This window comes from Triturus cristatus, chromosome 8, assembly GCF_964204655.1.
Source record: "Triturus cristatus chromosome 8, aTriCri1.1, whole genome shotgun sequence".
In the NCBI taxonomy this organism is placed as follows: domain Eukaryota; kingdom Metazoa; phylum Chordata; class Amphibia; order Caudata; family Salamandridae; genus Triturus; species Triturus cristatus.
The window spans coordinates 400,808,112-400,833,166 of record NC_140591.1 but is presented as its reverse complement, the minus strand read 5'-3'; the positions used below and the strand labels follow the sequence as shown (position 1 = coordinate 400,833,166).

The window sequence follows — 25,055 nt, the reverse complement described above, 5'->3', positions numbered from 1 at the left end:
TGAACAGTCCAGGGGGGGAGAGAGAGCGAGAGAGCCTCTCTAGCCCATCCACCACTGCGCTGCCTCAGGTCACGTGCACATTGCAGAGGCATCTAGTAGGAATCCTGACACTGCTCCTGGTGTTGCTGCAGCACCAGGATTGGCTGGGGCAGGGAACTTCACCACTCATTACTTAGACAGGGTGCTGCGGCTTTGAGTCACCCCAGCTCAGTATGTGCACTGTCGGCGAGGCTGTAAGCAAAGCCTAGTGTGCATGTCAGACTGGCCAGAGAAAGGCAGCCATCCAACCCAATCTACACACTTAGGTGTGCTCTGTGCTGGCTTCTGTACTGGTGGGTGCATGTGATGGGAATTAGTTCCATTATAGGCACAAGACCCCCACCCACACCACAGCAGAATAAGCATGCATGAATAAATACACAACACAACTTTTTTGTTTGGAGAAAAAATATTGCTGCAGGTTTATTCCATTCAAAAGTATGCAACATACGGTGGGTTATCTTATGGGCGATCCTAGGGCCGGCAGCCACACTAACCTATGCTGCCCTGCCCGCCTGATGAGCCAAGCACTGTGGAAAAACCCAATCAGCGCTACCCTTATAGGGGTGATCCCCTTACTGGATCACGTGACACATTGGTCCCTTATTACTCACGCCTCTTTCAGGGCGGAGCGTAGCAAAGCAAGCCCCCAGTTGTTCAGGCCCACAACCGCCCTAACGGACTAACGGGGCGCCAACGTCATTGTTCCAGGACCCTCCCCTGAGGCTCCTGTAATTTGGCTCTGGCACCCCTATTGTGCTCTTGCAGAGGTACCCTTCTGAACCCAGACTGCTTCCAGATCGCCCTGTAACTCCGCCTGCAATGACAAAGAAAACATTACAACGTCCTCTGAAATTCCCCTGTCTGTCCAATGCCAGGTACGCGGTAGGGTGGGAGACGGCGTGAAGGGCAGCAAAGAGGATCCAAAATGGAGGAGGGAGGCCTAAATACCCCTCCCCATCCCCCGGCGCCGGACATGACGTGTCTGGCGCGCCCTGTAACGGGACTCCTCCTGGAGTCCCGCAGATGATAGTGGGGTGGGGGGGTGGGGGGGAAGGAGGGTGGGGGGGGGAGTGCCCAAATGCAACTAAGGGGTGGCCGCCCTCTGAGGTGGCTCCCTGCGGGGGCCGAGGGCAGCTGCAATTGTTTCACTTTCAAGCCCCCTCCAGGAACGCACTGGCAGCGTGCTCATCTGCTCATGCTCGATCTCACACAACTGTCTGCAACCGGCCCATGCAGCTACCGCAGAACTGAAGCACTCAAACATAATGATGGCCCGGCAGCCTAATATAATACATTTAATTTGGGGGCTGAAATATAAGTGGGGCAATGCCCCAACGCCCTCACGGAGACATCGCCCCTGAACAACAGTTGTTTATTAATTCAAAATACATAAAAAAATAATATTGGCTTGTGCCTAAGCCATTCTTATAGGTGTAGGTGCCTGGAATAGCCTGAATTTTCACACTTGTATGATGATTAGTAATTGTGCTGGTACTGCCATTGGCAGCGCTGGGAGGAGCAATGTGTGGTGCAAGCTGCAGTGGCCTCCTGATGACGGCCCTGGCACATTTTTTGTTTTTTTGTACATATTAAGCACTGGTAGAAAGGCTGGGAATCCGGTTTGCTGCGTGGGTGACTCCAGGAACAAGCATTGGTAAATGCATTAGGTTTCGCATATGTGGTTAATAATAACTTTTTTTTCTAAGTTACAGCTTGGTGAGCAGTTGTGCAATATAAGTTAAAGAAAACACATAAAAAAGTGTTCTGACTTGTTTATTGAGAAAAGCAATATACTGTAAATACTTCATAAGAGCAGTAATTCTAAAATCCAGCGTACATGCCATTTAAATTCCAGATATTTGCAGGACAGCAGAGTGGTGGCAAGGAAAACATGTAGCCTTGATTACAAAGAGTATTCAACCTTGGTGCTTGTTTAGGAGTGGCTCAGGATTCCGGGTGGGGCCATAGCAGAGTTACCCCATTAGAAATTGCAAAGTCTGTGCAAGCCTAACCGACAAGTCATGTTTCCCCTGGAGATTTTGGACTACTGAAAGAAATCAAAAAATCCAAGGGACACTCAGGAGAGCATGAGGAATTACCCGAGGCATCAGAACTTTACAATGTTAAACGGAAGGCAGCAGCTGTGAGTGCAAACCATAACTTTAAAAAGTCGGAGGAGGGTGTGGCATAATGACCAGAGCTGCTGACTTGGAAACTGGGGAACCAGGTTCAAGTCTCAACATCGACTCACCATCCTGTGATTCTGGGTAAATCACTTGATCTCCGTGTGCCTACCAACAATGAATATGTCCTTGTTTTTAAAGCTAAGGTGTGCACTCCCAGCTGCTGCTTTCCATTTAACATCATAAAGTTAATTAATTAAACGAAACTAGCATCTAATGTTACACAGACCAGCAGTGAAGGAAATACAAAACAACAACGTGGTGAGAGCAAATGATTGTATCTCACGCATGACGTGTGACTCATTAAAACAAGGCAACGTCCTGCGAGGCGGCCATATTAAAGTCAGGCTGGTCGAACACAATGAAGATAATAATAGTGATGAAAAAGCCGTCAGGAAACTGACCAGGCACATGCAGTTCATATGAGCGGGGGCCGCACTGAGGCCGATCAGATATGCATGGAAGCCCAGTTCAGGCAAAACATTGGAAAAAAAGATCAGCTTTCAAAAGTGGATGGAAACAGTAACTGGGACTCTGGAAATTGATAAGAGCTAACACACAAGGAAGAACAGGAAATAGCATGCTAAAGCCAATAGAAATGGAGGAAAAGTAAGTGACAAGCAAAGGAACCAAGGAAAAGCAGGGGGGTAGGATGTAAGCCCCTCTTAAGATATATCCTAACAATAGACTTCACAAGAACAGCGCAAGCGATGTGCAGGCAAACTCTAAAAAGGAGCGATGACAACAGTAGGGAAGGAAGCAGTGCCTTAATTGGGCAAGTGCTCAGTAGCTGCACTTCTTACATTTAAAAATAATAAGACCAACACTTTTCAGCTGAGGTGCACTACTTAAATATGCTGGCACTTCTCAGTACCATACTGGTACTCTGGGATGCCTACTTAGGTTAAAAGTAAGGAATCATGGGGAAACAGGTGACACATGGATCTAAAAATGGTAGAGTTGAGGTAGTAAGGAAAGAGGGAAGAAAGTAAGGACAGGGAGAGTCGCACAGGACAGTATAGAAGGAGAGAGAGGAATAGTAGAAGAAAATGGAGAAACAAAGGGATGAGGGAAATAAACAACACACAACCTTAGGCGATGACAGGATGCTAAGAAACAACAGAAGAGTAAACAAGCATTTGCAATGCAATAGGTCTCGCATTATAAAAGTGTGAGCAGCTGGCATTGCTAATAATAATGCAACACTAGCTATTGGCTTTGTAAATGATAAATAAATGCCATTATGTGTTTGTTTTTATAAAATAGATTAAAAAAGGCATTGTCATGAACAATGCCAATAGCTTAAACTTTTGCAAATGCGAGACCTATTGCATTGCAAATGCTTGTTCTGTGTGCAGCCCTAATTTCCTTTCCTCTGCGTGGGTAAAGACAAGCCAGCCATCTGTTCTGGGAACGTTTAGGGACGTTTCGTAAGAAATACTGTTCTTGTATATTTTTCTCTTTCGAGTTATTGAACCTATTATTATTCAGAGATCTAGGCAAACGTGTACAGACTAATGGAGAATTATGTACTTGGAAGCATCAGTGCTTTAAATGGGGAAAAAAAAAATGCAGGCACTAACTAAATGTAACAGAAGGGGCGAAGCTAAGGGCGTGGCTTGGAGACAAGCAGTTAATTTGATATGTTCTTGGTGTGAAACGGTGCACAATTACGCAGCAACAGTTCTGCTATTTGTAGAGCATTCTTTTTGTCCATGTATTTGTTGTTAAATGCATATAATTGCACAAACATTGCAATGCACACACATTTTTATATTCACTGAATACCAGCGTATGCCCAGGACATTTGACAAACCATGGAAATATTTCTTGATTAAAATATTTTCCCTGATCTTTAAGGTGGAAATGTCCCTGGTTAGCTCAAAAAGGCACACAAACCCACACTCTCAGATATTCACCAAGTGGTATGCAAGCAAAATAAGCATACACAGATAAAAGCACAGATACTCACCCAATTATATGCGTTTCCACACAAGCCGGTACAGAAAAACGAAAGGAACAGAGGGCAGAAAGGCACGAAAAACGAGTGGCACAGAGGGCAGAAGGGCACAAAAAAACGAGTGGAACAGAGGGCAGAAAGGCACAAAAAAAAAAGAGGGAAACGAGTGGAACAGAGGACAGAAAGGCACAAAAAAAGAGTGGAAAACGAGTGGCACAGAGGGCAGAAAGGCACAAAAAAGAGTGGCGCAGAAGGGCACAAAAGACGAGAGGAGCAGAGGGCAGAAAGGCACACAAAAAACGAGTGGAACAGAGGGCAGAAGGGCACAAAAACGAGTGGAACAGAGGGCAGAAGGGCACAAAAACGAGAGGAGCAGAGGGCAGAAAGGAACAAAAAAAAGAGGGAAAACGAGTGTAACAGAGGACAGAAAGGCACAAAAAGAGGGAAAACGAGTGGAACAGAGGGCAGAAAGGCACAAAAAACGAGGAAAAACGAGTGGCACAGAACAAGAGCGCACTGAAGCTGACGAGGAGGGAGTGGGAGGGGGGAGTGGGGGCGGGCGCAGTGGTGCGGGCCGCAGTTGTAAAAGGCAGGGAGAGGGTGAGATTGAGGAAGGGAAAGATAGGGATCAAAGGAAAAAAACAAGGGGGTGGCAAATGGTGTGCACTTTGATGTCCTCAGTGGCCCCGCGGCTGACTGAGGACATCAAAGCAAGTGATCAGGCAGTGCTTTTCAGGCTGCCAAATGGTGCGCGCGCCCAGGGCACATGCACTGTATTTGGAGGCCTAAAAAGAACTGTTTGCACTTCCAAAACTCGCTTACTATAAGTCTCGCCAGAGCAGCGCTAAAGCGCTGTCTCAGACGAGACCTAAAAATGTGGCCCGGTTAACTGCTTTATAACCAACAGCTCTCGAGACGTAATCCTAGCTCCCGACTTGGCCTTAGGAAAATCACATAATCTCCTTATTCATCTGTTCATCGATATTCAGTGGTGCTAGGAAAATGTTGCTCACCATTTTTAAGCACCATTTTAAAACATATTTACCAGAGAGGAACAATTAAATATTCTGGCAGATACCTTGAAATATTTTTATATTCACCTCTGTTAAAATACTGCTCACTGCAAGTAGAAGGTACCAGGTCTATATTTCAGACAGACAGAGAAGAACATTCGCTAGCACTACAAATTGAGCAGGTCATTGATTATATATTATATTTTAACCTAGTTAGATCTGGGTTTTGGTAGTGCAGTTTACAACAGATCAATTGCTAACAATCTACACCTGTCCCTTTCAACCACTGGTTTTGTTTGACAAAGTCTGAAGCCTATGGAAAAAAAGGCTGGTCAATCACATCAGCTCCGTGGAGTATTCATCTCTCAACTAATGCTATTTAATATTTGTTCTATCCTTCCACCTCCACTCAAATGCTTGAAATGAACTGCTTGATGGACTACTTTACAACTATAGCCCTCTGTGTCTGCTCCTGCTCGGTCCCTCTTGAATGTCTCACTAATAGAACTGCAACCCCTTGGCCAGAGCCTGTGTGATCTGCAGCAGCTCCATTGTCATGTGCACTGTCTCTGGACACAACCAATTTTCAATATGTTCTGCTAATGGGAGCTAATGAAAGAGTTTTCCTCAAAGATATTTGAGTTGGGATCATAATTTATGAGGTCTCGTGTTTGCTTTTCAGGCTGGTCACTTGATAGTCACTTTTCTTGACTTTCTGTAAACAGCGGGAAGCATGAGAAATGCAAAGTGTATGGCGCAGTCTGTTAATCTTCGTAAGCAGCTTGACAGAATGTTGTTGCTTACTTTGCATTAACTTCCTTCTTTTATCAAGAGTACATCTCCTCTGTGGATGCTATGTGTTGGGAATAAACACATCTCACAATACCACACAGCCAGTCTGATTAGGTTACAGTTCTTGTGGCACCTGCAGCAGGTATACTGGAGGCCATGCCTCCAAAAGGACTATTTGAGAGCTCTGGTACAGAGGTTCGATGGTTGGGCAAGGTGAACTGATCTCTTTTGGCACGTATCACTGAAAATAGCACTGTTGATTGCATTTCTGTAAATGGGGTGCTTCTGCAAAAGTTATGTTTACCAGCTACCATCGAATGTGCTCCCTTCCTTTTTAGGTGTGTAGACCGGTTTAGCTGACTCACCGGTGTCATGTAATCAAATAACTCCATCAATACAAAATAAATACCTATATACCATCATAGAGGGGCCTTGGTTTAGCCCTCTTCATCCACTGGTTAGTTCAGCTGTCTTTCACGTTCTTCTGCTCACCACAGCATACAGTTTGAGCGCTTGGTCAGCACACTTAAGCTACATCTTAAATCTTAAAAGGACATATGTCTCTGTCCTAAGTACATCTGTCTGCTGTGAAGCACTGCACTATTAAAAGTAATAAATATGCAGAGACATATTTTCCTTTTTAATGCTTTTTATTTTTGTGGCATAAGTTGCCATGGACAGACCAACTGGCTATTCCAATGCTCATTCAGAAAAGGTGTTGAAAAGTAAATGTTCTCCCCAATGATGTGTGGTTTGAAGAAGTTGGCTTATTCAGTAGTATCAACATGACTCTTTTAGGTGGTCAATGAAAAGAGATTGTTGTTGTCTGGATGGCACGAGAGTTGATAATAAATAAAGCGCAGGGATTGTACAGCAACACTTATGTTAGACCAATGAGTGATATCTGATACTTCTGACCAAAAGCTACCATTCTCACACACAAGGTGCCCCAAGTGGACTTATTTTCAGTAATTGTGAGTCTAACAAGGCAAGATATTTGTCCTAGCATTGTTGAGTGTATCATCATCATGTCAAACTGTCGGGCCATGTTAGACTGTTACGCTGCAACATAGGACATGCTGAGTTCATAAAGTAGTAATGAACCAACACATATAAAAAATACAGTGGTCGTGTGGGTGTACAGAGGTGGTTTCTACGATTTCATAGGACAGGAATCAGAAGTGGTTGTCACAGAGACACATTCTCTAACCACTTTCAGGGATATTAAAATGGATTTAAATTAACTAACAGGTTATGTCCAGTTTATACACTGTTTGCTTTACGAATATATATCTAATTGGAATCCTGATGTGTACAGTGTAAATCCCCCAACGGATACCAAAAACACAAAATATGCACCGTCCTTTTCCGCAAGAATGACATCCCAGGACCAGCAGAGCATGCTCTATGGACTAGTAATGTTAACATAGATCTGTTTGAGCTAGGTTGTCACACCTTTAAGACTACGGTTTGTATACTTGCCATATTGCGGAGCATCGCAACCCCTCAGAGGGCAATCTTCCACAAACAATTCATCAAGGTGTATATAAAAAATTCCAAAGCCCATTATTACCCCCTGCTACCTGTACCCATATGGAAAGCCCTATGAAACTTCTGCTTACCCTCCAGTCAAGTCTACCCAAACGCATACAACATTGTGATGGCGGTTATGAGGCATCTTTGCTGGACACCTGATAAGCATGAAAATACTCAGGAGCACAGTCTGGGAAGACCCTCTGCCAGGTAGTAAATTATATACTACTAACCTGTATTCTTAAACTTAAGGAAACCTCAAGAAAGACATGGAAACATTGATTAGACATATTCTGCAGGAACAGAAGTCATTGAATCTGCCATCCACATACTTTGAACATTTGTAATCAATGAGGCAAACTAGGTGAGAGAAACTAACCCAATGAGTGTGCAAGAAAAGATGCATTTGAATAAGAAGAAAACCAGAGAAACCAGACAGCACATCAATGTCCCCAAAAGCCTCCTCTTGAACTAAATTCTATATGCGAAAAGGTAGGTGGTCACTTCATCCTTCTCAACAGTTTGCTAGGAGAAATCAGAGCAGCATATAAGGTACTTATAGAATGGTGGTTACTGACAACCCCAGTATTTAGATCGCTATAGTAGTTCTGTTATTTGTGTCCACCTAAAGGAAATGTCATCACCAGTAACAATTTAGATTCACTTTTACTCCTGTTCCTTTCTGTTAACCGCTGTAATGATTCCTATTATCGTCTTAATAAGAGGCTGGTTTGGAATGAAGCTTTATGCCATAACTGCCGAATCCATGGCACATGTTTACAGCATAACATCCATCCGCCCTGGTTAGTGGTGTGCTTCAAACTGTTCTCCACTTGAGATTTACAAAGGGCCCAGCCATACAGCATATATTGTACTTTGGAACTACATCCTGTTGCTGGTCCCTATTGAATGATGTGTTGAAGCTTAGAGATGAAGGTGAGGTTATTGGAAGAAGTCATATATTTTGCAAATTGGGCTCCTGTGAGTGTGTGTGTTACCTAGCATATGACCCAACTGATAATATTCCCTAAAAAAGAAGCCCTCTAACTTCAACCCTACATTTTTTTAAACAAGTTCGACTACCCAGAACATGGAAATATGAAATTTTCAATAATCATTAAAAAATATTTGTGTATTGTTAAGAAACTCTGAAACAAGCTATAATCAGTGGGCACAGCCACAAATCAATTTAATTTCTGCATTTAGCAAAAAACATATAGTGTGCTAGGTTTCTTTGAAATTGTTTTAACAATATGAAAACACAAATATCTCCTGAGGGGAGTAATACAGCAGGAAAATTGCAGCTTGCTGAACCCGTAATCCTGGTATCTAATATCTGTTGGTGGGCCTAAGAAATAGGAGGAGTCCTAGTAGCAGAAGTTACATAACAGCACTTTTACATTTGGGCATTTATAAAACAGCTTTGTAGCCAACAGATTACCTGGAATCAATAAGCATGTATTTTAGAAGCAGGCAGAATGTTTTATATTTGTGTTGCAAAAAAATGGCTTATACTCACCAAGTTCGTCTTTAGATTTCAATCCTTTGGCGAAGAAAGAGCGACTCATTTCATATCCCCCGAAGAAGAAAAAGTATCCTGGCATCTCTCTGAATAAAGTGCTTGATAGTCCCTGGTAAAACCCCAACAGTCCTTCACTGTGAACAATAACTTTCACCACTGACCACACTGTACTGACAAAGGGGAAGAAAACCATCAACCCAAAACATGTTTCACGCCCCTTAACTGTTGCTCAGATTTCCTCAATATAATGTTAAAAAACAATTATGCTGAAAAGTCAAGTTCATTACTCATTAAAAGTTGCAGTTTTTTTGGAACTGTTCCATTTATGGATCCTCATTAGACATGTTTGTCCTCTAAAAAACAAAGGCACAGAAAGGCGACTTTTTCTCAAGACACATTTGCTCTAACTTCAGTGATGGCTGGTGTCAGGGTGGAGTGGCGGGGTGGGCAGACGATGAGAAAATGCAACAAAAAAAACCCCACAAACAAAAAGGACTTACCTGTGGCATCGCCGCTCTTGCGCCCCTTTCTGACTGCACTGCAGCACAGGCTCCCAGACTCCCCTACGTCTAATCCAAATGCAGCTCTCATGCTGCTGGCAGCATGAAAGCAGCACCAGGACTGGCCTTCGCACCTTGGATTTGCGCTCCCAGAGAGACTGGGAGCCTGTGCCTGCTGTCTCCACATGAGCAATACAGCTGGGTTGGAGACATCTCAGTGTGCATGTCAGTTTGGCCATCTTAAGACGGCTGGCCAAACCCATATGCACACTGACAGAAGTGCCTACCACTTCTCCTTGTCACTGCTCCCACAATGGGCCCACCCCCAAGGCTCGGCCCTTAGAACTTGAAAATAAAACAATGATAAACTTGTTTTATTTTCCAAGTTTTGAGGCAGTTGGCAGGGGAAAGACGCTCCTTCGCAACAGCGGAGATGCTGCCGCTGGTTAACTTTGGCTATTATGCTGTCTCAGCCTTTGGCATTTCCACATACAGGATGGGCCATAGAAATAATTGACCAGTTACACAAATAAAAGGAGGCACCAGGGTCTTCACCACATCAAGCAAAAGTTACCTTTATTCAAAATCCCAAAATAAAAATGTCTCAGCAACTTACACACCACAATACTCAATCTCCCATGTGTACCCGATACCCAGCCACGAGTGAAAATGGCACACTTCTTTAGGCATAAAGGTGGGCCAGTTGTGGATTAATATTTAGAGGTTCAATAGCAAACTGAGAATCAAGTCTGCTGTCCTAAAAATAACATAAAATACACAAAAGGTGACTGGAGGATGCTGCAATAAGTCTAACCACTCGATCAGGATATTTTAACCCCTTTCATTTTTGCTCACCATGCTACCTCAGATTGGACGCAAACATATGCAAACCACCTGTGGTCCAGCTCCAGTAGAAAAGTTCAGCCCAAACTGCTTAGCAGTTCGGGCTGGACTGTTCCCACTGAACTGGGCCAACATTGATTTGCATAATAGCCGGATCCATACTGTGGTGGCACGTAATGCAACATAACGATGGACTGGGATGCGGCCTGAGTAATCACCAGTGGCTAAGATTAATTGAAGCATTCCATCCATCACATTCTGTATATTTTTAGTGTGCCACCCTACGTGGGATGGGTATGCCCAGATGTGGGTCCCATGCACACTGTGTCACTGGAACCAAGATATACCGGGCAGGTTGATGAGCCTTAATCAGGGTGAAACTGATCTTAGGTTGCTTGTGTTACAGTTCAGGGAGGACCTGGCCTGGCAGTTCGGGCTGGACTGTTCCTATTTGGAGCTAGTGGCCGAGATTAATTGAAGCATTACATTAATAAATGTTAGTATACTTCTAAAAAAGTAACAGTCTATGATATCATGTTCCAAAGGCTCAAAAGTGTCTTTAATAGGTATGGCCAAAATCAAGGTGAAACCACAGGAGGAGCTTAAAGGTTCACACCAGTTCTAATTCTTCTGCCATGTAGGATTAACCGTGACATACCCCCCCCCCCCCCCCTATCAAAGTCTACATAGTCGAAAAGAGTCAATCTACAAGGGTTTTATAGTCCGGGAAAGATGAACGGTTTGAGCCAGTTTTGACACCAAATGGACAAGTAGGCAGATGTAGTGCTATACCTCACAATGGATCAGGCTACTTGCTTCTATGATCTCTTGATATCAGTCCATGAGCACACCCTCCAGTTCCTCTTGCTGTACTGGGAAGGGCAGTTTTTCAATTTTAAGTCATTCATACATCTTTCTCATCCTTGGCCTGTTGATCAAACTGGAGGGTGACGCGATCACCACCACACTATACCGGAAACCAACAGATAGAAATAGCTTATTGCTATTTAGTAGTCATCACCCAAGAGCCCTGAAACAGAATCTCCCCTTTGGACAGTTCCTTCGCATCAGAAGAACTGTAGCTCACTGATCGACTACCAGAAGGAGTCCAACACCCTAGAGAAAGACCTTTGTCAACGTGAATACCCCCAACAGATTGCCTCACTATCTTGCAAAAGGGATAAACATAACAATCGTGAGAGCCTCCTGGAAAGCAGACATAGAGAACCAGACAATACCATCACGTGTGTGACTACGTTTACCCCTGACTCCAACCGCATGAGGAACATCATTCGGAAACATTGGAGCATTCTCAACACAGGAACACTCAATCTACCTATACCGAGGTTTGCATTCAAACGAACTAGCAACTTAAAGGACATGCTCATACATACGAGACCCAGAAACCCATAGAGCAACATGCAAAGTACATTGTGGGATTTGCCTCCGGTAAAGGGGCATTATCCATGCGGGTTCTGTTCAGTGTGTCCACAGACAAAGACCACTAAAGAACTGACATTCCCTAATGGAATCAATTGGAGAATGACCAAACATACCAATTGCAACACCTCTAATTGCATTTACATATTGAGTTGCCCGTGCGGACTCCTATACATAGGAATGACATCAAGGCAGGTGAAAGTTCGGATTATGGAACACCGAAGTAATTTTAGATGCAACGAAACAAATATGAAAATGACAACACACTTTCAACAGAAAAAACACCCCTCTGACTCCTTCAAATGGGGCGTACTTGAAGCACATCCTGGAATGCCAAAAAACTCTCTATTTCGTTTAGAACAACGATGGGTCTTGAGGTTAGCCACTGACAAAGAAGGGTTGACTGAGGATATCCCCTGGAGCCTACTGACCTGACTTGCTCTAGATGTATACTTCTTACTGACTCCTATCTGCCAATCAGACTACTGCCAGGCACTTCTTTAACCCACTGAGATAGTTCCTGCATACACATTGAGGATTACAGCACACAACCTTGATTGCCAGTGTCTATAACATTATGAGAAGCGGACAGGTCCTTTCAACTTTCACATGCAAACTATATTATAGTCCTATCACCGGGCTCACAAAAAAGCCATTAGAGACATCGAACCACATCCTTTTATTTACCAGCACTGATGCATGTCTATAACTACAAGCCCATCACAGTTGACACATAACAATTGTACTAATGGATTTGTCAACTCCATTGCCATCACCTCGAGCATAGACAATGATAATAGATATGCCCGGAGACAAGTGACGAATCATGGTATAGCTCCCTACAACCACGTCAGTATTGTTGAGACTTCTCACTGCATTAGACCGCTACCTTTTCAACCTCCCGAGAATTAAGTGTGGCGCCTCTTGCTACGGTTTACCTGTACAGGTTTTTAACAGCATCGATGCATTGGAGAATTCCAACATGGCGTCCGGTACCGGGAGAAGCGCTCTAGTTCCTTACTGTAGACATCCCGGAAGTCCCCCTCCTTCCGCGCATGGCTTGCCAGGGGTACAACTAACCGAGGAACAACGAACTCGGTACCACCCGGGCCGGCAGTGTGAGGGGTAGGACAACCGTCGAACCACTGGTTACGAAAATGTGAGTATTACAGGAGGCTGGGGCCCTCTCCACAGGGTGGCTGGATTCATGCGGAGGGGAGGCAATCTGAAAGGGCTCCTTTCCGGTACTGAATTTTGTAGCAGCATGCCAGTGCGGTCTTTTATTAAAACACTGATGCTCCCCTATGTACCCGGTCAGAAACGAGTGACCGCAGGATGTTAAGGCAATCACTTGCAAAATAAATACTGCTGTTGTACTACGGCGCCTTACACAGCTCGGACTGAGCATTGGGGGCACTCCTTGTTTCACAGGGAGCGGGTGCCAGGTCGTACCTCGCGGCGCGTACCAGTTGTTAATCGGGAAGCCATCCTCGGGTGGTTTCTGAGGAGCTGCGGGACTGCGCTGGGAGGGTTTGCCTAGTACAGCCTGCCCCTTACTAAAACAGAAGGTTAACACAGAGTCCTTATTCGAGGCGCACATACCTCAGCATGATGACACACGCTAGGAATTACCACTGTTGTGTCTTCTGCCTCTTAATTAGAATGCTGCCCACAGGTAATTGTAACTGCTTGACCATATTTTAATTCTCCTTCTTCTCTCGCTTACTAGGACACTACACATCACATTTAGTGTCTACACCTGCCAGTACACGTTGCCGTTCACATTTGACCCAAAGAGGGGGAGTCTTACTACTGTGCCCTATATATTATTACTGCTGCTGCTTTAACGGATCTTTTTATATTCTTATGACGCATGCCACCAGTCACCTGTGTTTAGCATGCGTGAGATGCACCCGGGTTATTGAACGGTGCACAAACCACACTGTAAGAACTACAGTCATGATACAAAATAATAATGTGTATGATTCTCTTTTCATTGCAGGCTATTTTGTGAATCTACAGGTACCACTTTTTAGGGTGCTGTATGGGTGGTCATTATTTCACTTCACCTAGTTTAAGACCACCACCAAAAAGTGTAGGTAGATCTCACTTTGGTCCTGAGGAATTGCCAACAAATTGATATTAGGCAAGAAACATGTTGACCCATATCACGAGCGTATAATCCCACAACCTTAGAGTGTGAGTGGACCACTAATTCCTGTTTTAGTTTCACATCACTACACCTACACTGACTTAAGGGCCCTCACCCGCACTACACCCTACGGAATAAGGAATAAAGATCTCCGCCAAGAAGGCCCCATCGTGGGTGCTGATCGGGTATTGCAGCGCTGACCCGATAAGGAGTAGACCCGATGATGAAGCAAGACACCTAGCTGGCTGGGTGTGTAAGGGTCTTTTTCCTAAAGGAGGAATCTATTCTCCTGCCTCTTGTCTGCACACCATCATGTGTAGCCTCAAAAAACACACTATTACCTGCATCTTACATTAGGAACTGCATACCACTTCTGTTCAAACATATTCACGGGCTTGTATGCTGGACCTAGATATAAATAAAAGGCCCCGAGTTCCCTCTCTTTGGATATATATATAAAGTTTATTTTGAGCCTGCATGACATCTTATCATGGTTGCCTTCAATTCTGCCACAAACTGCACTTCTTGGTGTATTGAGCACGTACATTAATTCTATCTCCGAGTTGGTGCATAATTTGCTGACAGCAGAGCTTGTAAACATTAGGAGACAGTTACTAGCCAACTTACTGAGCTTTGTTGTCAACAAAACTTATGCTACCTCTGAGATATTTCGAGCTAATGTATGTGCAAAAGATGCCAAAATAAAATCCACAGATACCTTCACACCAGCAGACCTAATGCGGGAACATGGGACACTCCCAGATGTGCAGGTTTGTGCACACACAGGTTTTAGAAGTTTTATCTGCTGCCACATCTGTTATACGTCATACACCAGGACCTAAATACATGTCCGGATCACATTTCATAACACTATATATCCAACAAAAAGTCAGCCTTAAAATTGCAATTTCATTAATACGAATACGAACTAATTAATTCAAATTAATACGAAAAACACATTAAAACAAAGAGATATCAGAAAAGACGATCAATCTATTTTCCCTACCCAGAAACTGCGGCCATAAACTACCCCCACATTTTGTCTAATCTCCTAGTCCCTCCACAGCGAAGGCAATACAACCACTCTTTATTTCTTAATTGCTTCATTTTTGCCACCCACTCCACTATTGTGGGGATCAACCGCGTTCTCCACCTTTGACGCAGTAAGGATCTAGCTGCTGCCATTGCAGCATACAACTTTTAAAATCTGGAGTGGTAGGATCATAACTAGGGGTGGGCGGAATTTGCGTAATCGCGTTACGCAAATCTCTGCGAAACGGCAAAAAATCTCCGCGAACATGCAGAAATTCCGCGAACACGCGGAATTGCTTGTTCGCGATGCTTGCTTTTTTCCTGTTCACAGTTGCTGTTTGCGTGCTCGGGGAGAAATATCTCACGAACAAGGCATTTTGAGAACGCGAACAAGAAAAAATTTTGCGTTCTCCGCGGAACGCGAAATTCCGCGAGTGGAACGGAATTTACCGCCCAGGCCTAATCATAACCCAAAACCATCGACCATGTACTAGGAACCAACTTTATCTACCAAACCTTTTCCAAGAACACAAATATCTCTTTCTAAAATTCTTGGATGGCAATGCATTGCCCAATTACTTGGGACCAATTTGAGACAGCCCCCGAATTACATCCAAAACAGTGACTTGACCACATAGGGCTAACCTGAGCTAAATATAGTGGGGTTCTATAAAGTAGCCATTTAGTGTAAAATTGCATTATCCGCCAATTGGCTCCTCTAAGGGACTTAAAATGTAATATATTAATATCATCCCACATCTTTCTAGTTAATTTCAGTCCTTTATACTCCTCCCATTTAGTACTTGCCTTTTAAAACAGATCGGGACCCTTCGTAGAAGCAAGCAGACATTTCCATTCTCCAGGCCGCTTACAGTCGGGAGCTTCAACTAACTTCTATCCAATTCTTTTAACTGCCACACATCTGTCCGATCTCTAGAATACTAAATATACTGGCCAGGATTCTATAGAAGCTGAAGAGAAAAAGATTGTCTTGAACTGATTCTTGGATTTCCACCAAGCTCTTCCACCTTTCTTCGATCAAAAAATCTGCTAACTTACTGAACCCTGCTTTCTCCCAACTTTGCACAGTGTTGGGACACATTTTAGCCCCAGCATCCCCAAACAATTCTGTCAAGGATGTAACTGCATCAATGTGGGGAATTGCATAGCTCCTATAGAAATCCTTGCATTTCCTAAAAGACCTCAGGCTTTTATGCACAACTTATTTGGTTGACTTTGTTAAGTGTAACACATATCGAATATCATATTCACTAAGAATAAGACGATAAAAATTGTTCTTAAAAATTCCTCCTGGTCAAAGTTTCACATAAAATCTGGTTATTTACTGTGCAAAATAAGCAACATAGAAATCCCTCAAGATGGGGAGTGCCAAACCACCTTCCCACTTTTCTCCAATCCTTCATATAAAGTGTCCAGTGCTAATCTAGCATTTCTGTTTTGTCAGATAAATGTTGTAAACATAGAATCCACTTTTTTTAAAATGGCGTTTGTCAAGACACACGGAATGGATGAAAAAAGAAAACCGAACAACAGGAGAACCATCATTTAATCAGGGCAACCCTACCTACAATAGTTAAAGGAAGCGAATTCCATCGTGCAAACATAGCTTTTACTTTTTAAAGTAGTGGGGCCCAATTAAGATTGTATAAATCCTCAATATTAGAAGAATATCTAATGCCACAGTTTTTCTTCAGCAGCTCATTTACACAGTGGGCTATATACCATTTTTTTTAAAATAGTCCTAAAACTAGTTTAGTACCCTAGCTTGAAAGATATCATTCTAAAACAAGAGGGTATTACCTCCTCGTTAGTCTTCCTCGCCACATGAATAACAAAGTGATCTTCAGCTCCACACCAGAACCCTTCAAAGCAAAAACAGTCAGCCTCCCATGCCTCCCATCCCTTCCCAATATGCCGACCCATTACACCCATGACCTCTATAAGAGGCGGGCCGGCCCAACCCATCAGCCTGAAACTGCCAAGCATAAACATGAAGCCGATAGCCAGGCAGGGAGGGAGGGATGGGAAGTCATGTGGCGGAGAAGACTATACTCAGAGTAATGAAGGTAACCGGTAAGTAACAGGGCATTACCTCCTCGTTAGTCTTCCTCGCCACATGACTAACAAAGTGAGCACATACCAAAGCCAAGCGGCTTCATGGAAACTCACAAGAAACCAACGGACCAGAATGGGATGCCCATGAAAGAGGGCAAACCCAAAAGACCAGAGGAGTGGAAGGACCACCCAAGAGAGAGGCAACCAAGAGCAGGAAGAACCAGCCCGAGACAGAGAGACACCGGAAGGGCCGAAAACCCAGACCCCCGAGAGTAACCGGGGCATTAACTGTTCCATTTGTTGCAGAGGCAATTACTGCACTATGAGTGGCACGGGTAGGACATAGTTGGCACATATTGCAGTGCCTGTTTGAGGATCAATTACATGTATCTTTGGCAAACCGGTTATATTCCCAACTAACCAAGATGAAAGAAATGCTACAAAGACACCTACTAGCAACCAAAAAAAAAAAAGATTATGGTTGATCAAAAAAGGCAGGCAATGTGCATCCAATCTATTCAAAAGAGAAAATGGGACTAGGGTGGGGCGGTAAAGCAGGCAACAAGACAATAAGGCCAAAGCATGGGATGGGGTGCGTTCATGCACTCAAGTCTGATATGGCGCAGGTTCCACTCTGGAGCAAGCATTTGCAATGCAATTGGCCTCGCCTTTTGGACCTTATAAGCAGTGCTTAGTTTGAGCCTGTGGTTTCCGATGCTGAGTACCGGCACTTAATCATTAACAGCGGTGCTTGAGCACCAGTTAAGGTGACATTCATTTTGGGAAGGCAGTGGTTGATTAAGTGATTCGCCCAGAATCACAGTATGTTGAGCTGACGCCGAGACTCTAACTTGGTTCGCTAGCGCCGAGGTCAGCAGCTCCGGCCATTATGCAACATTCTCTCCCTAACTGTTGGTTCTATGGAGAAATTGAATGGTGGAAGCTGCTTCCTGACGATAGCCCCAGCACTTATTTTACAAATTAACCACTGCTTATAAGTGTCTAGCCATTCAAAACATAACATTTTACGAACAACTTTGGTGTAGTGTCTTTAAGGATATATTATGGCTCTCCAAAGGAGACGCATGCTTCCAATATTTTAGAAGAAGAAAAATTCCAAATTATTTTACATTTAACCTAATTTGTTTTATTAATTATTGTATACTGTACTTCCATGCTCACTATGATTGTTTGTGGATTCAAAGCTCAAAAACAATTATACATTTTATGAAGCAAACATCACATAGAGGTACTGCAGCAACACAAAGAATTCAAGTCATGTTTTTTTTATTTCACCTGACCCCGTTTTCATCATGTTAAGATGCAAAATAACGCAGTAGTACCCAGAACACCTGATGACATCTAACAGTGCCACCACGTGTTTTCCAATGCATGATAAAGGCATGGGAAGACACATCTATAATTATTGAATCTGGATAGGTATTTGAATTTAGAAAGGAAATCAAAGTGTAGGCTTTTTTACAATGCAGGCCTCAGCTGCACCTTTCTGAGAATGCTCAACATGTATATCGCTCATCCTTTTTAATAATAAAATGGCTAAGTTTGATTTTAATAAAAAAAAAAGAAATAAAAAATGGAGCATCAGATAAAGAACTGTTGGGCTATTTACACGCCTCTAATACTATGGTTATTTCTGACACCATGATACAGATCGGAATAAAGTTTTCGCAGTATCTGAGCACCTACGTTACAGCTGGGTCCAAAATGTTATCAGACGGTTCCTAAATTCGCAAATAAACTTCAAAGACCACGGATCTAAATAAAAATATGCGGTAGAGACCTTTAGACAGCCGCCTTGCCTGGACCGAAGAAGGGAGGCAACATGCTATCTGGTACCTGGGAACTGCTATCAGACCCTCCACAGCAAAGGCAGACTGATTCGGAGGGAAATCTGGAGACTGTGCGACCCGCTCCAGACCTCAGAAGGGTTGTAGGCAGTGTTAGAAGTGGGGGGGAACGGAAGGGCACGGCGTGCCCCTACTTTTAAAAAATGATGCTAGTCCGTTCCCCTACTTCTTGATTTAAAAAAAGCGTCCCGGGACTGCCCTAATTCAGGCCCGGTACTAGTAAGGGCTTGAAGGCAGGCGCGAAACGCCATGGGGCTCAAAGTGCTTCAAAGCACCCTCCCCCCCCCCCCCCTCCCCCGTCGTGTGTGTGCGCCCGGGCGCGCACACACAGACAGTTTTTGAGATTATCGCAGCCTTACCTGAGTACTTCACAGGTCTTTAAAAGACAATTTACATGTTAACGAGGCTTTGTTTATTTTTTCACCCCTTCATCTCCAACAGGGGCATGGCGAAAGGCAACACATCCTTTCTTTGGCCGCGGTAACCTTTGCCTACTGTCCTGCTGCGTGGATGTTCTTTTTCTACGCAGCGCAGGGAAAATACGTTTGTTTATTTTGATTCACCTTTCCTGACCCCTGCAGCAGCTTATCACATCAGTTTGCAACACTAAGTTTGACTAATGGAGTAGGTAAGAGAATGTGTGACTATTTATTTTTCTTTTAAAAATCTGCACAGGCCCAGCAGGACATGTACTTCGTGTGTGCTTCATTTAAAAAGTTTTTATCATTATCATGGCCGATGCAGGACAACAATAAGACAATAAAAGATGCCCCTATAACGCTGGTGATTAATGATCCGCTGGAGAGCAATCATTTCTCTGTTAGTAGTTAAGTGCAGATGAACTGTATTTTATGTGGAAGCTCAGTGGGTTACTGTCATTGTGACAGAGATCCTTGTGTTACTTGCAGTTCAGAAGTTACAATCCTAACATAGGACAGTGACCAATGAACTGTCATCAAAGAGCTGTATGCAAACCTGAATGATATAGTTAGAACTTCGCGTTTTTTGTTTTGTGATATAGTTAGAACTTCCCCAGTCTTTCATTATTCTAATGTTGCTAAAATGAGTATCTTTGGGCAGATATACATTTTTATCAGTAAAGCCAACCCCTAACCACTGGAGTACTCTTTAAATCCTGAGTTTGTGATTTTCCAGACCAAACCCTCTTAAAATAACTGCCCACCAGTATGGATGACATGTGATTCATACACCTTGTAATCCTCATTGGCTTATGTGACATTCCCTGTAGGCTGATTTACATACTTGTATGATTCGTTGTCTCTGTATAATGTGTGCGTGGTGTAAAGTACTGACACACACTACACTGATATGAGTAGCGCTACACAACAAATGAAATGCATATGAGAGAGGGCCTACATAAAGATGATGGGCACTGTTGGAGGGTGGCAGTGAGGGAATCCGAGGAAGAGGTCATGGGGGGGAGGGAGGAGCTAGGGAGAAATGAGGGGAACTGCTGGAGGATGGTAGTGAGGGATTCTGAGGAGAAGGTCATGAGGGGGAGGGGCTACAGCGAAATGAGGGGCACTGGTGGAGGGTGGCAGTGAGGGAATCCGAGGAGGAGGTCATGAGGGGGAGGGGCTATGGGGAGATGAGGAGCACTTGTGGCGTATGGCAGTGATTATTGGTGTGGCGCCAAAAAAGACTTTCGCATCAGCACTAAAGCCGGCCTTGTCATGGCCTTTCTGTTTTTGTTTATTTAATTAGCAGTCGGGTCATAAGGGCTACTGTGGAACATACTTTAAAGTGTGTGCTAATTATATTTACTGCTATATTCAATGTTTTAAGTTTGAAGGTGATTTTACTAATGTTTTTACCGGGAAAAATGAAAGTAGAGCCCGATGGTGCCTGATATGGGGCTGGGGCCCAAGGTCAGCTGTGAGATAAGGTGCACTGGAGAGGAGTAGTGGATAATCAAGCCTGTAAGGGAGTGCGTTGCGGAGTCTGGGGTCAGGTGGAGGTAGCAATGAAGAGGGATCCTCCATGAAGGCTCGAACAGAGGGAGCCCAATTAGTGTCACTTGCCTGATACTACCACCTCAGAAACCTCCTCTTCCCATCAAAGGAAAATTACATAGAAAAAACAGTTTTTGAGAGTGATAATATTTAGAAAGAGATTTGGAAAGGAGTGCGATTTACTGGGCCTTGTAAGACTAAGAAGAGATAAAGGAGTGCCCGGAGGATTTGCAGTCTGGGTGTTGCTACTCCCAAGATAATTTTGAAAAAAAAAACTATAGGGTCAAATACTGCATTTTATTTTCAACACCCCATTTTTACACACATTCTCTCAAAAGCCATTACTGTGCCAAGACAACATCCCCAGGAGTTGACCACATTTTTTTTCAAGATGCACAATATGTTCCTCCCATAAGTAAATATTTACCTCCACTTTGCCAAGGCCTGTGTTTTGTCCTGCTTGCTCACATGTTATCTCACTCAGGCTCACTAACCCCATTATTCATTCTCATTCACTTTCCCTTTTACTCAAAATTGCTCACTTGCACTCACTCTTCAACATTCGTTATCACATTCTCACTCTCACTCAGTCTCACCACTTTTTCCTACTCTGATTACCTCATTCTAACTTACAGTTTCACTTACTATACGTGACTCCTTCTCACTCACTTTCTCTCACTTTCATCGACATACACTCTTTCACTCATGCTCAGTTACATTCAGGCACTCAATCATTCACACCCACATTTACTTACTCGCACTCATTCTTCTTTGCAGGACACTTTAATACATATGTGCTATACTATGTTTGAGCAGCTAGCTGGCTGACATGAATAAGAATTATTTATTTATTTATCTCACTTGTAAAGCGCACTCTCACCTAACAGGCATCCTGGCGCTGACAATCAAGAGTGCACAATTTGTGGATAAGAAGGAGCCCTTGTGGGTTTCCGTGAGTCAGATCAGATTCTCTTGAAGAGTTCCTTTGTCTCTGAGCCCTGCTTAACACATGTGTACAGGAGGAGCCCTATATACATGTCCTCAATGTTTGAGACAAAAAATACTCATTGATGTCTGAACGAGAGTAAAAGCGTTAAGGTAACATGTCGTTCCTGCTTATATTTTGCATGCTTTACATAATCCTGCATTCCCTATGAGTATTTGCTTTTCCCAGAATGTTGTTACTTTTTTTCAGGCACTGCATAATTTGAAATGAGTCACATCCAGGTGCTTATAATGGGGCAGAATTGGGTTGTAGGTGAAGACAGTGTGAGTTTCACTCAGTGGGGCAGAAGGGTGTTCGATGGAGATAGGATGTGGCATTATGGCCAGAGCTACCAAATTTGGAACTGGGGAACCTGGTTCAGCCTTCATGCCTTGTCCATCAGACCACTCCTGAGGGAGCACCCATGATAGACTTTAGAAGGCCCCACTAGACCTTAGAAGCCCTGGTCTCTTAGCACCAGCAGGTGAACCCTACCGGTGGCCAGTTGGGTAAACTTGAAGCCCTGTCCACCACAATTCAGACCCAGGTTCACCACCAGTCTTGCGGGCAGGTCTACAAAGCAGCACACCCTAGAGCAGCAGTGGCTTTGTCACGCAGTAGTTTTCCTGCAATAATAAAAGTCTCCCACACAACCCCCACGGTTTTTGACGCATTCATAGATTTACAAGGACTTGTAATCCTGGGAATGCGGCAAAATCTTGCGATGCCTCAGAAGAGGCATAACTAGGAGAAATATCTTTATTTCTCCTTGCTTTTTCCTCTTTCAAACTGTGCTTTATTCTGCAGCCCACATAGAAAGATGAAAAAGCCTCTCAAGTTTGTTTTTGTACAGGAAGGTGCCCCTTCCTGCAAAAAAACAATCCTGCATGCAAAGGAGGCACCCTTGCACCATGGGGCAAGTGTGCCTGCGTTGAAGCTAGGCTGTCGAAATGGCGCCAGTGCAGGGGGAAAAGACCGGAATGCACCATATTGGATAAATACGGCACATTCCCGCCCTTTCCCTGTGACGCAGGGCAGCTCAGCAAAGTAACTTGCTGTGCTGCCCTGTGCCACTATTCCCATAAATATGTCCCTAAGCTCACAAATAGTAAATTGACCACACTAATTATCTGTGTAAGAGCATGTATTGATAAACACAATGAGCCACTGACCTTTTTCTTAGACCTTGTTGAGTTGCCAAGCACAGCAGCAGATCTAATCTTAGATACCTTACTTGCATGCTTAGAGAGACACGGTTTTACTGATGAGTATTTAAAAAGTCATTTGGTTCAGCTTGTAACAGATGGTGCTTCCAATATGATAGGTAGGAAATCCGGTGTGGCAACTCTTCTGAAACTGAAATATCCACAGTTGAGTGTATGGCACTGTGCTAACCACAAGCTGGAGCTTGCTGTGGGTGATGTTTGTAAAGAAGTCGCAGGCATTAATCAGCTCAATTTTTTTTGGGATAAACTATATACCACCTACCATGCCTCTCCGAAAAATCAGAGAGAGCTTGGGGAATGTGCTCTGGAGGTAGAAGTAAGACTTCTGGCAATTGGAAAGGTGCTAGATGTACGTTGGGTGTCCTCAAGTGAAAGATCTGTGAGAGCTGTTTGGAATAACTACAAAGGACTTATTAAACATTTAATGGAATCTTCCGAAGACTCAACGAGGAGTGACATTGAGCAGAGGAAATATGCTGGTTTAAACCGTTTATTAACCTCCCTGGTGTTTGTTGAAAATATGGGCATTTTATTGATTGATTGGGCATTTTATATGATGCTCTCACAGAATTGGGTGACCTATCCAGAAGGCTGCAGCGGCGTGATATGACCATATATTAGGCCGATCGTTCAATACAGATGCAGATTTTAGTGTTTGAATCAATGGCTGATGCACCTGGGCCCTTTGTTTGCTACAACTGCATTAGATGCTGCTGAACGGATGCAGTTTGCTGGTGTAGGACTGCAACAGAACAAAGGCTGTGTTAGCATCAATAGGGCACAGTTCTTTAGGAGCTTAGCAAATAACCTGCAAAAAAGGATGACAATGTCTAATGCATCAAATGTTTCTAGATGCACAACCACAAACAATGATGAAATAGAATACAAAGAGTTAGTACATATAATGAAACTCCTACAACCAGTTTATTGGCCAGATCCAGTAGACATCTTATACGGTGAGGGAGAATTACAAAACCTTTGTTGCAGGTTGCATGTATTTGATACCAGGCAGTACATCCTTGGTTTCAGAGAGTACAAACAAAATAAAAATTGCATCTCTGAAAGCCTGAAACCATTAATGCACATTATAAACACCTTTTGTACCTCAACTGCTGAATGTGAACGGGGCTTTAGTGTAATGAATGATGCGCTCACACCACTGCGGAACAGAATATCAATCAATCGTCTGTCTTCTACAATGTTCATAAATATCGTGGGGCCACCTGTCATAGAATTTAAACCTGAATTTTATGTTCAGAAATGGTTAGAAAAAGGGAGGAGAAGTGCAGATGAAAGAAACTGCATGGCTCGGAGACAAATGGCTTATGATTCCACTTATAAGCGTATTTGGAATATTCTGTGATTGGAAACATGTCCCACATTGTAAATGAATTAAATATAAACAACTTATATATTAAACCTCAAATAAACATGTTTATTGATTCTTTGAATTAAATAACGTTATAAGCTGTAACTGGTCAGTGAAATGCCAAACGTTCAAAAATTGGTATGTTTTGCTATTTCTAGCCACACCTCCGACTCCGCCCACTAATCCAATCCTTGGGTTATTCCCGCCCCCTGAGTCTCCGCCCACAGTTCCCCTACTTTTTTTCCCCCACTTCGACCACTGGTTGTAGGGCTGGGGCAGCTCTGAAACAGGCCTGTCAGCCTTTCAGAGGCGCATGCCTACAGCTCTTCCTGGTGGGTGGCTGTCTCAAGCCCAGCCCAACCAGCATTTCTTCTGCAATAACCTTTTGCAAACTTCCACTTTTCCCTCCAGACTAGTGTTCTACCAACGTGTGACTGACCCAGGTCCAGACGTACCAACCTGTCTGAGGTACCATGCCACAAAATGACAAATTACCCTGCCAGCCACTCCCCCATTAAATGTGAGACTGACCCAGCTCCACCCGTA

General features: G+C 43.6%; 1 protein-coding gene across 1 annotated transcript in view; it reads right to left on the bottom strand.

Annotated features, from left to right (window-relative positions):
• Nucleotides 1–25,055, bottom strand: part of LOC146802187 (mitochondrial ornithine transporter 1-like) — a 129,396-nt gene that overhangs the window by 44,673 nt on the left and 59,668 nt on the right. Inside the window, exon 5 of the mRNA XM_085621773.1 lies at nt 9,043–9,215. Coding sequence (XP_085477899.1) covers nt 9,043–9,215 — 173 coding nt within the window. The remainder of the gene's footprint in view (nt 1–9,042; nt 9,216–25,055) is intronic.